The sequence below is a fragment of the Labrus bergylta genome, chromosome 17 (genome assembly GCF_963930695.1).
Source record: "Labrus bergylta chromosome 17, fLabBer1.1, whole genome shotgun sequence".
NCBI lineage: Eukaryota > Metazoa > Chordata > Actinopteri > Labriformes > Labridae > Labrus > Labrus bergylta.
The window spans coordinates 20,486,879-20,500,926 of NC_089211.1; the positions used below are offsets into that span (position 1 = coordinate 20,486,879).

The following is a 14,048-nucleotide window of genomic DNA, read 5'->3' on the forward strand; positions in this document are numbered from 1 at the left end:
TCTCTTATTCATGTCTTTTTCACATGTAGCCACCTACATTAGTCACCACAGTGTATATTTGTAAATGACTGAGAGCTGTAGCACCTCTCACAGCTTCATAGTGTGGACTCAGGAAGCAAACGGGCCTTATCGGGGGCAGACACACAAAGCTGTCCTGGCTGTGGGATGGCGAGGTATGCATAAGTGTATGTATGTGTGTGTGTGTGTGTGTGGAGGGAATGGTGGTGGGGGAGTTGGTGGTGATGGTGGGAGGCACTTCCTCCTATTCTTTTGCTGTTGAAGAGTTCCCATGAGCGCCCCTGCCAGGAGCTACAGTGTGGCCCGAGCAGGCCGAGCCAGCGCCAGTCTCGCCTACATGACGCCGCCTTACACACTCTCACACAGCTGATCTCAGGAGCGGCTGCTGCTGCTGCTGCTGCTGCTGCTGTTCGGGTTACGGAGCGAGAAGCTGCACGGCGGGTGACAGAATAGAGCAAATGCAAGAAGACAAAAGAGAAAAAGACATCTAAGGGACAGAAGAGGGAAGGACGAAAGTGAAGTTTTTAAAGGAGTCAAGAGGACGACGTGAGGCTTTTTGAGGAGATGGCAGGTACAGAGTCATGAAAAACTTGCGCACAGAATTGTCTCTCAATGACTGGAACCGTTTCCAACAGAACTTGAAGGGGAGCGGTTAAGTTGGAGGTCGGTGGCAGTGACACGAGAAAATGAAATCTGGAATGATTTAGGAAAATTGATGTACATCGAAGGCCTGCTTTGCTGGAAAAGAAAGTCTCCATGGACGCTTTTATTTTTGTTACACACGACAGATTCTTGTCTGTTTTCAAGCGAGTGAAGACCCAGTATTAACTCAAATCACCTCAACTGGACTTTGATCTGTAAACTGGACTGGTTCGCTAAAACTGTTGACATGATTCATAACACACTGAAGTCCACCCAGCCGTCGGAACGCAGTCCAAGGAGCACACACTCGGCCGCTCAGAGGAGGCTGTGGAGATACTCGGGCTGCAGAGGGGCCGGCCAGGTGGAGAGTCACCGACGCAGTGTGTGTGTGCTGGCTGCAGACCTGAACGGTGGAGAAGGAGTTGGAGGAAGAGGAGGAGGTGGAGGAGGTGTGATGCACACTATCCACGGGCTGTGCCACCTCTGCATTGGATGTAGGCTGCCTCAGGTGTGTCTGAGCAAAAAAAAACAAGGAGCAGTTGGGGAAAAATATAGTTCCTCTGGTAGGGTTGTCCCGATACCGGGATTTTAAACCTGCTTCAATACCAACAAATATAAAAGTCAGAGGCATTATTTCCTGTTTTTAATTTCCAAAAATTTCAAGCAAATTTCTTCAAACTGTCTAAATTACACAAATACACTGGTAATGATTCAAAATGTTACCAGGGTATTGACGTAGATTTAGAAAGTTTCTCTTTGTGTTGAAAATAAGACTGTAGATATGTAGTTTTCAGTACTATCGATAACTAAAATAACAGAGTGTAACGTTTTAAAAATGTGTAGAAAATGTTGTGACCTAAACCTCTAGTGTTCAAAACCAACTAGTGATGCTTTGAATAGGAGTATAAAAAGGAGGTTTGCCTTCAATATTAAATGACTTTGGCAGAAGAGAAATAGAGGTTCAGCTGTTAAACTCGCAGTATGTAAAGTTTGACCCTGGCTGTATCTTTTTGCACCTTATGGGACACTCTTATAATACTAATAGTGTACAGAGGAAAATGCACTTTTAACAGCATGTCCAGCACATCCTGAAAGGAGTTATAGGCTGAGTAGAATATTTAAAGTAATAGTGCTCCTTGAGAGGAGCACAAGCTTTCTGCCCTCTACATTATTAATTCTATACCTGTAGTGAAAAACCGTATCGCATCCTTACATAATCAGCTTGAAGCACATCTGTATGCCCATTACACAAATCAGAAATCAAAGACGATTAGACAAAGTTTAACTTTATTAATCCCAAAGGATATTCTAGTGCTCTGAATTTAGAGTAACAGAAGCTTACAAAATAACAATACAAGTGTGATCAGTTAAAGCTCCTGTGAGGAGTTTTCAGCTGGTTTTGAAACAGACTGAAATTAATAGCAATGACTTTTTACGATGTATAAAAAGCAGAAAAGACCGTTAGTGAGCAGTCTAATCTTGTATATATTTTTATTTTCGAATGCTTGTCTCCTCTGCTGTGGGGTAGGTGTCAAACAAAGTGAGTTACAGCACGCTGCAGAAACATAATTTCTTCTTTTTGCATTTTCCAAAGCAAATCTTCACAACAAGTGATACACTTGACTGTTAAAAGGTCAGGAGAAAATCATTAATGTGAATTCGGGTACCAACTTGTCAACAGAGGGCGCCAAAATTGATCCTAACTATAGGCTCCTCACAGGAGCTTTAAGAACAAAAGTAGGCATCAGGAGTTGAGGTAGATATTTAATGTAACATACAATGAAATAATAATTTGAGTGTATATTGAAGAGTTTAAAGATAAGTATTCTGGTACTTGACAGACAGGACAAAAACACAGAATGACAACTTCCTGCTGTGTGTTTGTGTGGATGGTGCACTGTCTTAGTCTCTTAACGCTCTAGTCTACTCATCCAGATAACATTGTCTTTCCACATACCTATTCCAAGTGAAGGGCTGGTACTTGTTATTTAGTTTACCTCGACCTGTCTGCAGTAATAGTTACCTCTGCTGCGCTGTTGTAAAGCAGACCAGACATGTACTGCGATCATCAGATGCAGACTGACAGGATTTCTACTTCTATCTTCATGCACTTGTTACTAGCAGGATGGTGGAGCATGTATGAGGCATGAATATTAAAAAAAAGACTCATGCCTGAAAGCATACAGTTCTCCCTGCAGGCTTTTCCACCTTCGGGTACATCATCATTCATTACAAAGTTAAAATCAGATGTTTTAGCCCTGTCACATCTTCCACAGTGCCTTTGATTGAATTATTCATTCATTGATAAAACCTTGCTCATACAATTTCAATATTTAATGCAGGCTGGGAACTTCCCTCATTCATCTTTCTTCAATCTTTTTGTGCAATATGTCTTGTGATTGATGCACTAAAGAAATGCTCACTGTAAAGTAAAATTCACTCTTATTTCTAGTAATATTCCCAGGCATGCCTCCTCGTTTCTGTTTCACTTTGAAAATAATCCCTCTGCATTCATTAAGAAGAGAAAAAGAGGGCATGGGACTGCCTCTAAAGCAGACCAGAGTCCAAGTGGTTGGGCTCAATATGCTTACAAATTAAATTAAGGCTGTAAAGGCTCTGGAGTTTGGATGAATGGGTCCAAATTAGGCAGCTCTGAGAGTTCCCTTAAAGGGACAAAATGTCTCGAACAGCCTTTGATATGAAGATGCACTTACAGACGAGGCGTGAGAGACAGACATCTCTTTCATTTCTCTTCAACTTTGAGTCAAAAACGTTCCTCTTTGGTATTTTCTTTTAACATATTAAATCTCAAGCGGATCCTCCAAATGCCTCACATGTTTCCCTGTTTTGTTTCTGTTCCATCTGTTCCCCTGTTTGTCTTTGTCATCTCCTCTGTCAGTCATCTTTTACAAGTCCCAATGCCCTCTTCTTTATCACTTCTTAATCTTTCTTTCATCTGCTCTATCCCTGTTCATCGTTTCTTTCTCTCCATAGCTATGTTCACTTTGTTTCTGTTTCTCTTGCTCTGTGTATCTTATTTTTTTTTGCCTATTATTCTACATATTTGTCTCATAGTGAAGCTTGAGGATGATTCGTTTTTTGTATTTTTTTTATAATGACATACTGCATGGCTGTATTTTAAGCAAATGTGCACCCATGTGTGTATTTGATTGCTTCTGTAGCCTCAGAGGGGGAAAAAGGTTAAACTCTTCATCAACAAGGTTGCCCTGACAAAATGTTTCTCCCTCTAATAACAAGGACATCTCATTGATTTGATCGACTGACACGGTTAATCAAGTTCCAGAAGTATCAAAGAGGTCGCCGGTGACAACCCTGATTTATTTTCTACCTGTAAGCGGGAAATAAAGTCAGATGTGTTCTCGCATAGCTTGAAAGTAATTATCCTGGCAGCGTCGGTTTGGAGGTAGAGAGAAATTAGAGGGGCGGACAAATATGGTACAGGAACTGTAGCCCCTAACAACGCGACATGGGGCACATGAAATCATCGGACTATAAGGACTCAGAATCGTATCCGACATTTTAAGGTCATCACAAGCTTCAGGCCCCAGAATAACGTCCATGTTCCTACAAGTCGCTTCGTCTTCGGTCTTTGGTGGATTGCAATTTGGCAGCACGAACGTGTAGCTTCCCTCTGCTGCAGACGGACAGAGAGAATGACGTCTGTGTGTTTTAGGCCCCTCGTTGACAGCAGATGAGAAGGAAAGTGAGATGTTTTGGATGGGAACGTTGTTGACTTTGGCTCAGACTGGCGGGCACAGGTACACAATGTTTGACCATGAGGGGTCAGGGAGAAACCAAAGACAATGGGGCAGAGGAATGAACTCTGTCCCTGTGAGTGTGTGGGTGTAGAGATGGTGTTTTTAAGCAGATAAACAACATGTCTACAAGTGGTATGTCAATCAGTCTTCATAGTAGTAATGTTAGGATTTGTCAGATTTAAGCCAACATCTCGATTTGGATGTTTTTTCTCCCAAGATATTCTTTGTGATTCTTTTTCGAGCTTTTTTTTTTTTTTTTATCATCCGTACACAATTACACAGATTATGTAAATTAACAGGAAATTTGCTCTGAGTAAATTCAGCATATTTAATTTGACCTATCCACTGGACCAGGAATGTCGTTGCTCGTTCTTCTTCTCTGGGAGTTATTTTACCCACAGTCTCTGGTAATTGGGGTCACTGGGAAACTGCTGTCTGGACAGTTTTAAACGGATGTAGCAGAATAAAAGTCTATTTAATCATCCTGTGGGAAGGAAGTCGGTTATTTTGCCAGCATGCTACTTCTGGTTCCTTAGGTAGAAGAGGAGCGAGAGAGAGAGAGAGAGAGAGAGAGAGAGAGAGAGAGTGAAGTCCTATCTTTCTATCACAAACTGACTCTGTGTGTGTCTGTTGTGTGTCCTACAGGTGACTATCCTTCGAGGAAAGGATGGATATGGCTTCACCATCTGCTCAGACTCCCCTGTGAGGGTGCAGGCTGTCGATCCAGGCAAGTTTTTATTTTTTTATTTTTTTTTTACATGAGCATGTCGGTCTGAGTTGAACTCGACTCTACAGAAAGAGGTTGTTGTTTAAATTTTGATGTCACTCCTGCCTGGCTTTTGGACCCGAGGTGTTTAAAAATGAAGGAACGTATCTCCAAGATTTACATAAAACTTCACAGTTCAACTTTCATTTTACGACCAACACCCGAAAAATCAAAGAAAACATCCTTTTGTGTGCGCACACCTTGAACGTATCACAAGACACATAAAACGCATATAATAAACACATATAATTTAAAACCATGATTACAAATATATGTGCTCAAGAGTGTAATTGTTTTAACTCTCTGCTCCCCAAATGTCCTCTCTCTCTCTCTTCAGCTCTCCTATTTAATAAAGTTTCAGTTCACACATGAGAAACTTTATTTTCACTTTCTGTCCAGCATCCTCTCAAGCAGCAGTGTGTTGAAGATAGGTTAGAATAGAGTCTGTCATATGCGTCCACGCTGCCGTCACGTCTTTGGACAGTGTGCTCGATCCGATCTGATCAATTCCCTGTTGAGAGATGAGTGGCAATGCAAACTGAAATTAGCCTCATTATACTGAACCATTAAGAGTAATCTGAAACTATAGTGCTGTAGAGAGTGAAGGAATCTGACTGTGCTTAATCATTGAACTCATTAAGTCTCTCACTCTGGCAGGGGGTCCGGCGGATCAGGCAGGTCTGCAGCAGTTGGACACTCTCCTGCAGCTAAACGGTCAGCCGGTGGAGCAGTGGAAATGTGTGGACCTAGCCCACGCTATCAGGTAATGAGTCCAACAGGATAGAGGATTATAGACTGATTTAAAACCCAAATGTTAGAGAATGCTTTTCATAGGCTTATTCTGGGCCCTGGATCAGGAATTTGTAATGATTATCTGTTGGACTCCTTTTGAGTTAATTTTGATCGACCGGAAGAGTAAACTGATCCATTATGATCTGCATGAACGGCTGAACACGACCTGTGGTGCAGTGAGATCGGTAAATTTGGGAGAACCAATTGCCTGTCGCAAAGAAACACTTTTTTAAATTCATACTCCTTTATTTATTTATTGAGCATGACATTACTGACTCAGGTGTATAAACAGACAGACAGACATGCAGGGAGACAAGACACATCTAACACAGAACATCAAAACATTTAATCACATAAAATGTTCTCGTAAAAATGCTTAAAATAAGTTCTCAAAACAAGAATAAAACTCACAATTCAGACTTTACAGATATCTAATAAACATAATAAAATTAATGCGATGAACCAGTTCATTTTTAGTCACAAATCAGATTAGTAAGATTTCTTCCTCATCAAGTTCTGTTTATCTAAAGATAACCTGAGAACATCTGTATGATTTCAGTAAATAACTTCCTTGTTCCTGAAGCTGTTTTGGATTTGACCGTTGTTCTGATGTGACATTATTTGCTTATTAAAACAGAAACACCTTTAATAACATAATACAGTTTTTTATTCATTTGGATTTTATTGAAATCATATTTTTTAGATACATATTTAAGATTGAAATGTCCTAAAATGTTACGTCAGATACATGCAAAGTATTTCCTGTTTTACAAACTGTTTATTCATTGCATCAACGCGTCATTTCTTCTTCTTTGTAGAAACAGCTCTAATGAAATCACAGTGGTGGTCTGGCGCACAGGCCCCTCAGCTAAGCCTAATTTCGAGGGCCTCATCCACCGACCCTCCTACAAGCCCTCCACCTCAAACTACGATGCCCCCTCACCACCTGCTCGCAGGCGTGTGCCAGACCCTGGCACCAGCAAAACCCCCCCAGCCGTGCCGCCTCTCCCAGCCCACCACCGTGCCACCGCCGCCCGCCGCCTGCTCGTCAACGGCTCAGACGCTGGAAACAGCAGCGGCGTAGGCTTAGGGACCCTCGGGTGGGGGGCTCAGGGAGGCTCGGCAGAGGAGCTGGACGGGAAGCCGCGACACCTCCACCACCCTCACACTGCCACGCTGAAGGGCACCAGGGTGAAGGCGTCCAACGGGGACAACTACATCATTCTGGCCCCCATCAACCCCGGAAGCCAGGTACCTCAAACTGGTGGTGGGCTGCATCTTCATCATCTCCTTCGTCCTCCTCATCCTCACCACGGTCATATGGTGGCTCATCCTAGATATGTCTCCTTACCTTACATCCCCGGTGCTGATAGATAGAAGGACTGTGTGTGTCTGTGCCGTTCGGGTTAATGTCATCTCACTGATTTGTGCTTTGAGACATGTTCTGAACTCACACTGAGTACAGCTCAGTGTCATTTATATGTGGAGGAATTGACTGAATAGCAAGAGGACACAATAACATATAACTAGCTGCTGATAATATTTTGTATGCCTGTACTATGTGAAGCTTGGGCAATATTTTTTATTACACTCTATCAACTTAATACAGTTCATGATAGAAAAACAGTGCATTTGATTCTGACATAATTTATCTCACAGATATCACATAGAATGAATAAATAGTCTTTGTGCCAGAGATCATAAATCACTATTTTCAGTGGCGGCTGGTGCATTATTCTCCAGGAGTGTCATTTCTCCTAGATTGACCTGGGCTGTACATCTAGATTTGTTAGCTTGATGCTAACACATAATGGAAATGGCTGTTGATGGGCTAAGAGAATGAGCTGTAATTTAAACTTCAGAAACAATCTATTTTATTTAACAATGTCAGGTTTTATAGATTGTTCCCTCAGTTACCAGATGCTCAATTACTTTTTTTTTGCATCACTGCCGACTGTGAATGCTACAAGTTTGTCATTGGTCAAAAGTCGGTTGCCTGTGTGCGTAATTAATTAAGCCTAAAATGTTCAGCCATTCAAAGGGAGCGTGTCATGATCACAGGGCGTGCCTGTCACACATAAACAATACAGAAGTGAATGGAAGAGGATGCCACAGTGCTGTAAAAAATATGCCAATTTAGAGATATCCTGTGTTTGTCTTGTAACCATTAGGTTTAGTTGTAACTCTAGGCACAACACAAAATTAAAAGAAAATGAATACATAAAAAAATCAATCATTCTATATGATATAGGATGAAAGAAATTCTCATCTTTATTGTTTAGGAAAGGAAGGGCTGAGCCCTGCTGGCCTGTTTATACCAGCCGTGCCTGATTGTTTTAAAAAACTGTTTTTAGTCAGAGGAAAAAATGCGACCAAATTGTATTTAAATTCTTCTTTTCAAACACTGGTCCTTTTGCACAATGAGCAGTTTAAATATAACATGTAAAATACATTTTATACAGTTTGTTTTCCATTTTTTCATTAAGTGACATCATGTATACAAGGTAAACGCTTTGATCAAAGAATAAAATAAAGCAAACTCATTCAATCAAAAAGACTGAACTGAATTCCTCAGCTAACAAAACTAACAAGAAAACACTAACCTGTAATCAAGCGCAGCCTAACATGAACGTTGAACCAGATACATTTTAAAGACCTTCAAAAGCAGAGTACAGTCGAGGTTAGCATAGAGCTTTGAGCTAATAGTTTCCAAATTGTTCCAAAAACATTTCCTCTAAAAACAAACTAACATCTTTTGCTGTCATATGTAGGCTTAGTGGTTCAGTTTGATGATCTTATTCAGGTTCTCTCCCTCTGTGTCTCATGTCTCGTAAGTCTGTCTGTTATGTGGAGATGTGTGTCTTCATCTGTGAACGATATAGGGGTCAGTTCAGGGACATTGTACTGCATGTGGAGTGAGCATTTAAAAACATAAAGAGAGATATTTTTAGAAATAAAAAGTTGAATTACATTCCTAAAAATCACACCAAAAGTGATTTAGTGAGTTTTTAGCCTTCTGCAAAAAAAAAATTGATGCACATTTTAATGAAAGGGAAATGTCCTTCAAACAGCCACCACTCCTATCCAAAATCAAAAAGGAGGAAGGGATTGTGGTGAGACTTTGTGGTGGCTAAATATACCAAAAGCCCTGCGGAAATGGGTCATGTTGGTAACATATCACACGGACACAATATTCTTGTCCTTTTATAGCCCACACTACAGAAAAGATTCATCATGATAACCTAGCTCCTAACATAATGTGTCAAACATAGTATGGCTTTCAATATCTCTCTGAACCCTGCTGTTATACCCCGAACAACATGTGATGTGGTGGCAGCTTTCTGTCTTTGCTCCCTCAGCTGATCTTAATTTGTTATGACATGTTGAACCCTTCACTGACTCACCACATTCACTGCAGCTCAGATGAGTCCAGTTAAATCCTAGACTCCGAAATTCAATTTTCATGCAGTCAATTCCACGTTATCATGTCCAGCTTGTTCCCTGAACAACACGCTCACTGCATGAAACCACATAAAGCAGGTTTAGAAAATATGGAGGAATAAACATTTTATTAACACCAGATTCATTTTTCATTCATTCATCATGTGTCATTTATTATAATGAGGATATACATCATACATCATATTGTCATGGCAATCCTATCCTGTCCACATTATATCATAAATATTACAATGAAGAAAATAAGTATAAGAATGTATTGTACGTAATATCTGAATTAATTTTAATTTTAATTTAGCATGAATCAATTAGCAAACTGTATCTAATATCATTAATTCAATTGGATTTTTGGCTTTTTTTCCCTCAGTCAAGACTTACCTGTAATCACAACAAGTTTTCTTTGTGACTTTTATATGAATGTAATTGGATATTATTCTACTTTCAGATCTTACGGCCTGTTTATCAAGACAACCAGGGTACATTAGGTAAGACATGCACATTATATAATGTTCATACTCCGACAACATTATGTTAAAAGCTGCTCTGGACTCATCTTTATATTTTGGCCAGAAGCCTTTGTTTAATTTGGCTTTGGTTGTGCCTTTCATTTTTTGGATGCAGCCCAGTGTTAATTAAATTTTTGACTTTACATTTTAGGTTGTTGTTATTTTAATGAATGGGATTACATTTATTTAACATTTGGCACACTGGAGTAGTCTTAAGTTGAACTAACCTAAGAAACAAAGAAAATACAGAATTATTTTGAAGCTCGCAGTATAACGCCTGTTTTCCTGAAGGAAGAATGTGCAACTTTTTGATCCAGTAGATGTCGCCCTTGAGCACCAGCATGAAACCAAAACAAACTGCTGTTTGGCCACACCTTCGCTATTCTGAAGCCTCCGCTTTCCTCCAGCGGCACACCTCCAACACCTCTCCACTCGCGTTCACATGAAGGAGTTATCAATCAGAAAGCACCATAATTAAACATCATGAAGCACAGGCCGTGGATTAAATTCTTCTTGGCTCGAGCTGTAATTCCCTGTGGTCTAGAGAGTAGACTATGTTATTCTTCTTTTCTCTAGTCCTTCACTAAAACAGCTTCATACACAAGGCCGTCCCATCCCCATGTAAACATGATGTAAACACAGCGCTGACAACAGTACAGCTGGCGGGACTCGAGCTTCTCACTCATCGAAGACAGTCATGACTCAGAGACATTTACACAGGCTGTAATTTGTAAAATGTCGCACATTCTTCCTTTAAAGAAACAAAGCTCAAACAAATATTTTAAACTGGTTATGAAAAGGAATAAACTGAATAATAATTACTTTGTATGATTATGTTACCAAAAGCATATTGTTTTGACTTTTTCTCTGAAGGATTTTAAATGTTAAAATCCGCTGTGGGTAGGTGTCAAACAAAGGGATTAACAGTACACTGCTGAAACACTTTTTTTAGACGCAGTCTTTAAATGTATATTTTTCACCTAGGAACTCTTTTTGTACGTGGATAAAACAAACACGATGAAACATGAACATTACTGAGTTGTTAGATAGGATAGGTTGGAGGATTTTGTCACTGTTCAGCAGAGCCGAGTCAGCTGTTACCAGTCTTAATGCTAAGCTAATAACACCTTCTTCCATGTTTATGTTTGTTAGCAGAAATTTAAGAATTTGTAGGATCCTATAAAAAAAGAAATAAGTGTGTTCCCTAAAATGTTTAACTGTTTAGGTTCTCCTTAACGAGTCATCATCACTTCATCCAAATTAACTTTTACAACAAAAAACGGCTCCAGGAATTGTAATGACCTGCTTCGCCTTCCGCCTCTTGTTTCACAGCTGCCCGGGTGTACCCCTCACGGCAGGCCTCTGGTCAACAGCCTCAGGGTGGTGGTGGGGCTGCTTTCTCTGGAGGAGGTGGAGGTGCTGGTGGTGGTGGCGGTGGTAGTGGCGGCGGTGGTCTAGGACTCTCTAATCGCACAGGATTCCTACGGCGGTCTAACAACTCCAAGACAACCAAGACTGCCTCCACCTCCACAAATGCTAGTGCACAAAACTTCCAACAGCAGAACTCCAACTTTGCCAACTACCAAAACTGTACCATTGTGCGCTCGCACACTTCACACACCAACTATGGATACGTCAAAGTGGCTCCTAAGATACTTATCTTCCCCATCTTTGTTCAGGTAAGCCGATTTATTTGCGTTTTAGGTATGATTATGTGTTGTTTGAAAGCCATTCTTACTTGATGTTGTCACTTGATATGCTTATATCGGCCGATACTATCGACTGGCCAATTGATCGGTCAGGCTCTACTTTGAATACGTACAGTACACATCGCATTGATCTTGTATTTGATCATCGTGGGACATCATGTAACGCAGCGTCTTTCTTACGTCAGTGCCTTGCCTCCTGAGAACGGTGCATGTGTGAAAACAGCTTTTTTTCCCCAGGTTTTATGTTAAGTAAGTAAAGAAAAGCAAAATGAAAGTATCCTCTCGTGCATGGGAATTTTTAAATAATCAAACATACAGTACAGGAATAATAGCAAGAGAGAAGCTGAGCAAAGAAGTTAAGGTAACCCGAACCTCTTCATTGAACTAAATTAAACTTTTTACAACAAGGGAACAAACTGAACGATAAAAATACACAAATCATAATATAGATCTTTTTTTCTCCTTGTGCTACATGAAGCCATCTGTCACTTTGTATCTAGTAGTGAGAATTAAAAGTGGTATTGATTTTCTCCTTTGTAAGATTTAGAAATAAACTGTTTGACATTTCGGGACACATAACTTTTCTTCTACAAAGATACCGTCAGTTTGCGGTGCACTATAAAGATGAACAGATACTGTATGTAGGGACAGAGAGAGGCCTGGTCAGACTTAACACATGTACTGAATGTTACTGTGATATGCATCTTATGCTCTAAAAAACTATCCAATAGGAAATCTGTGAATAGTAGTGCAAAATATGAACAAATTCTAGATAAACACTCTAGGTTTCATTCTAGATATGATGGATTCCCACAGAGAATATGGGTCAAAGGAAATAGCTGTTTGAGGTTTCCTATTAAGAAAAACCTCGACCTTTTTGTATGAAGATTTTAAATTCAGTCAGGCAGGCTAGATATACAAACCAAACACATTCTTGATTTGCAGATGATTATTGACAGTCTGTGTGAGAGGAGACATATAGACCTTGTAGAAATAATGTAAGTAAATTATATGTGATAATAAAGTTTAAAGCTAAACTGTTTATTTACTGTTTTTGATGATTTTCTGTATTAATTGTTTGACCCATCAAAGGCTTCACAAAGTGTAAGTTTCACTTTGTGTTTGGGATGAACATCTGTATCAGCCCTGTTGACAGACGTGAAGTCATCTGTGAATAATGTGGCATGCATGGATTTTAGTAGCTGTTGTGTATCGGTTGAGTGTCATCAATTAAATGCTGGTGAGCTGGTGTACTGAACTGCTGATTCAGAGAAGAGGTTTTTTTTTATGGGGCAAAAGAAATCACCTGTTGGACAAACTCTGATCCGCTTCCGTCATCAAACATGAGAGAAAATGTTGGCATCAAGGGAGTCTTACAACGAAGGAAGTAATAAAAAAAACATCCATATCGGCAATCGGCCAAGTTGTTATTTTAAACATCAGTATCAGAACTGATTTTCACGATCAGTGCATCTCTACTTTGTGTAAAAAAAATGAAGCCAATGCAGAAGTGCAAAATGCTGCAGTTCTTTGAGTGTCCACTTGAGGCTGGCTCCAGGAGCCCCAGAAGAAACATCCCATAAAAGCCAGAAATGAACATTTATACAGCCTGGTACAAAAAACCCCATCAGTCTGATTAGTTATTGTCATCATGGACACACATTGTACGGGGGTGTGAATTATTTTACAATGCATCCGTTTTGATTGTTTGAACGATACGTGTTATCCATAGTTAGGCGCATAGCTGACATGATTGACAGTTGGGCGGGATGTAAAGGTTTTTCAGGAGGTTTAAAACCCGCCTCAGCTCCAGCTCTCAGCCTGTTGTTACTTTGACTGAAAGTTAGGGTGAGAGCATTTCCAGCATAGCGGCAGCTGCTGATAAGCCTCTGGAGCCCCCTGAAGTAACAGATCAGTGACATCACTCAGCCTTCATCTGCTAATATTTACAGTCTATGATAAAAATATACAAATACATTTTCACTCTTGTCCTTTGACAATTGGGAAGTACGTTTGTATTTTATCTCAGGGCAGAATAGCTCCAAATATTCAGGGGCAATGACTCAGGTCAAGGCCTGAGTCATTGCAAAACTGGTACTTCCTGTAAATTCATATAGAAACCTTGAGCCTGACTTCACACAAAGTTTGAACATGATACTTTCATACGCTGAATTGGCTCTGTGTCACACCTTGGACTTGAAAGGAAGTCTCCTCCGCCCACGCCGTCGTACAAGCTCATCCTAAGTGTCAGTGTCTCATCGTACACAGACCACACACACAGCGCCACACTGTCGCAACTTCCTTTTCTTCTTAGTCCAAACTGTTTCAGTTGTGCTTCCCACAGTAGAGAAAAGCTTGCTGTTTAGCAGATCTTATG

General features: G+C 40.3%; 1 protein-coding gene across 1 annotated transcript; it reads left to right on the plus strand.

The window, feature by feature from the left end:
* The first annotated feature begins 276 nt into the window (after nucleotides 1–276).
* On the plus strand, nucleotides 277–8,554 carry LOC136183156 (regulator of G-protein signaling 3-like). Its single transcript, XM_065965330.1, has 4 exons — nucleotides 277–1,168; nucleotides 5,085–5,166; nucleotides 5,863–5,968; nucleotides 6,816–8,554. Exons 1-4 carry the CDS (start codon nucleotides 908–910, stop codon nucleotides 7,372–7,374), a joined length of 1,008 nt encoding a protein of 335 aa, XP_065821402.1. The 5' UTR covers nucleotides 277–907; the 3' UTR covers nucleotides 7,375–8,554.
* Nucleotides 8,555–14,048: the final 5,494 nt, after the last annotated feature.

Excerpts from the sequence above, each read along its gene's own strand:
- LOC136183156 (XM_065965330.1), top strand. The coding sequence starts at position 908 with ATGATTCATAACACACTGAAGTCCACCCAGCCGTCGGAACGCAGTCCA. Across the intron at positions 1,169-5,084 it reads TTGGATGTAGGCTGCCTCAG|GTGACTATCCTTCGAGGAAA; the intron begins GTGTGTCTGAGC and ends TGTGTCCTACAG. Across the intron at positions 5,167-5,862 it reads GGTGCAGGCTGTCGATCCAG|GGGGTCCGGCGGATCAGGCA; the intron begins GCAAGTTTTTAT and ends TCACTCTGGCAG.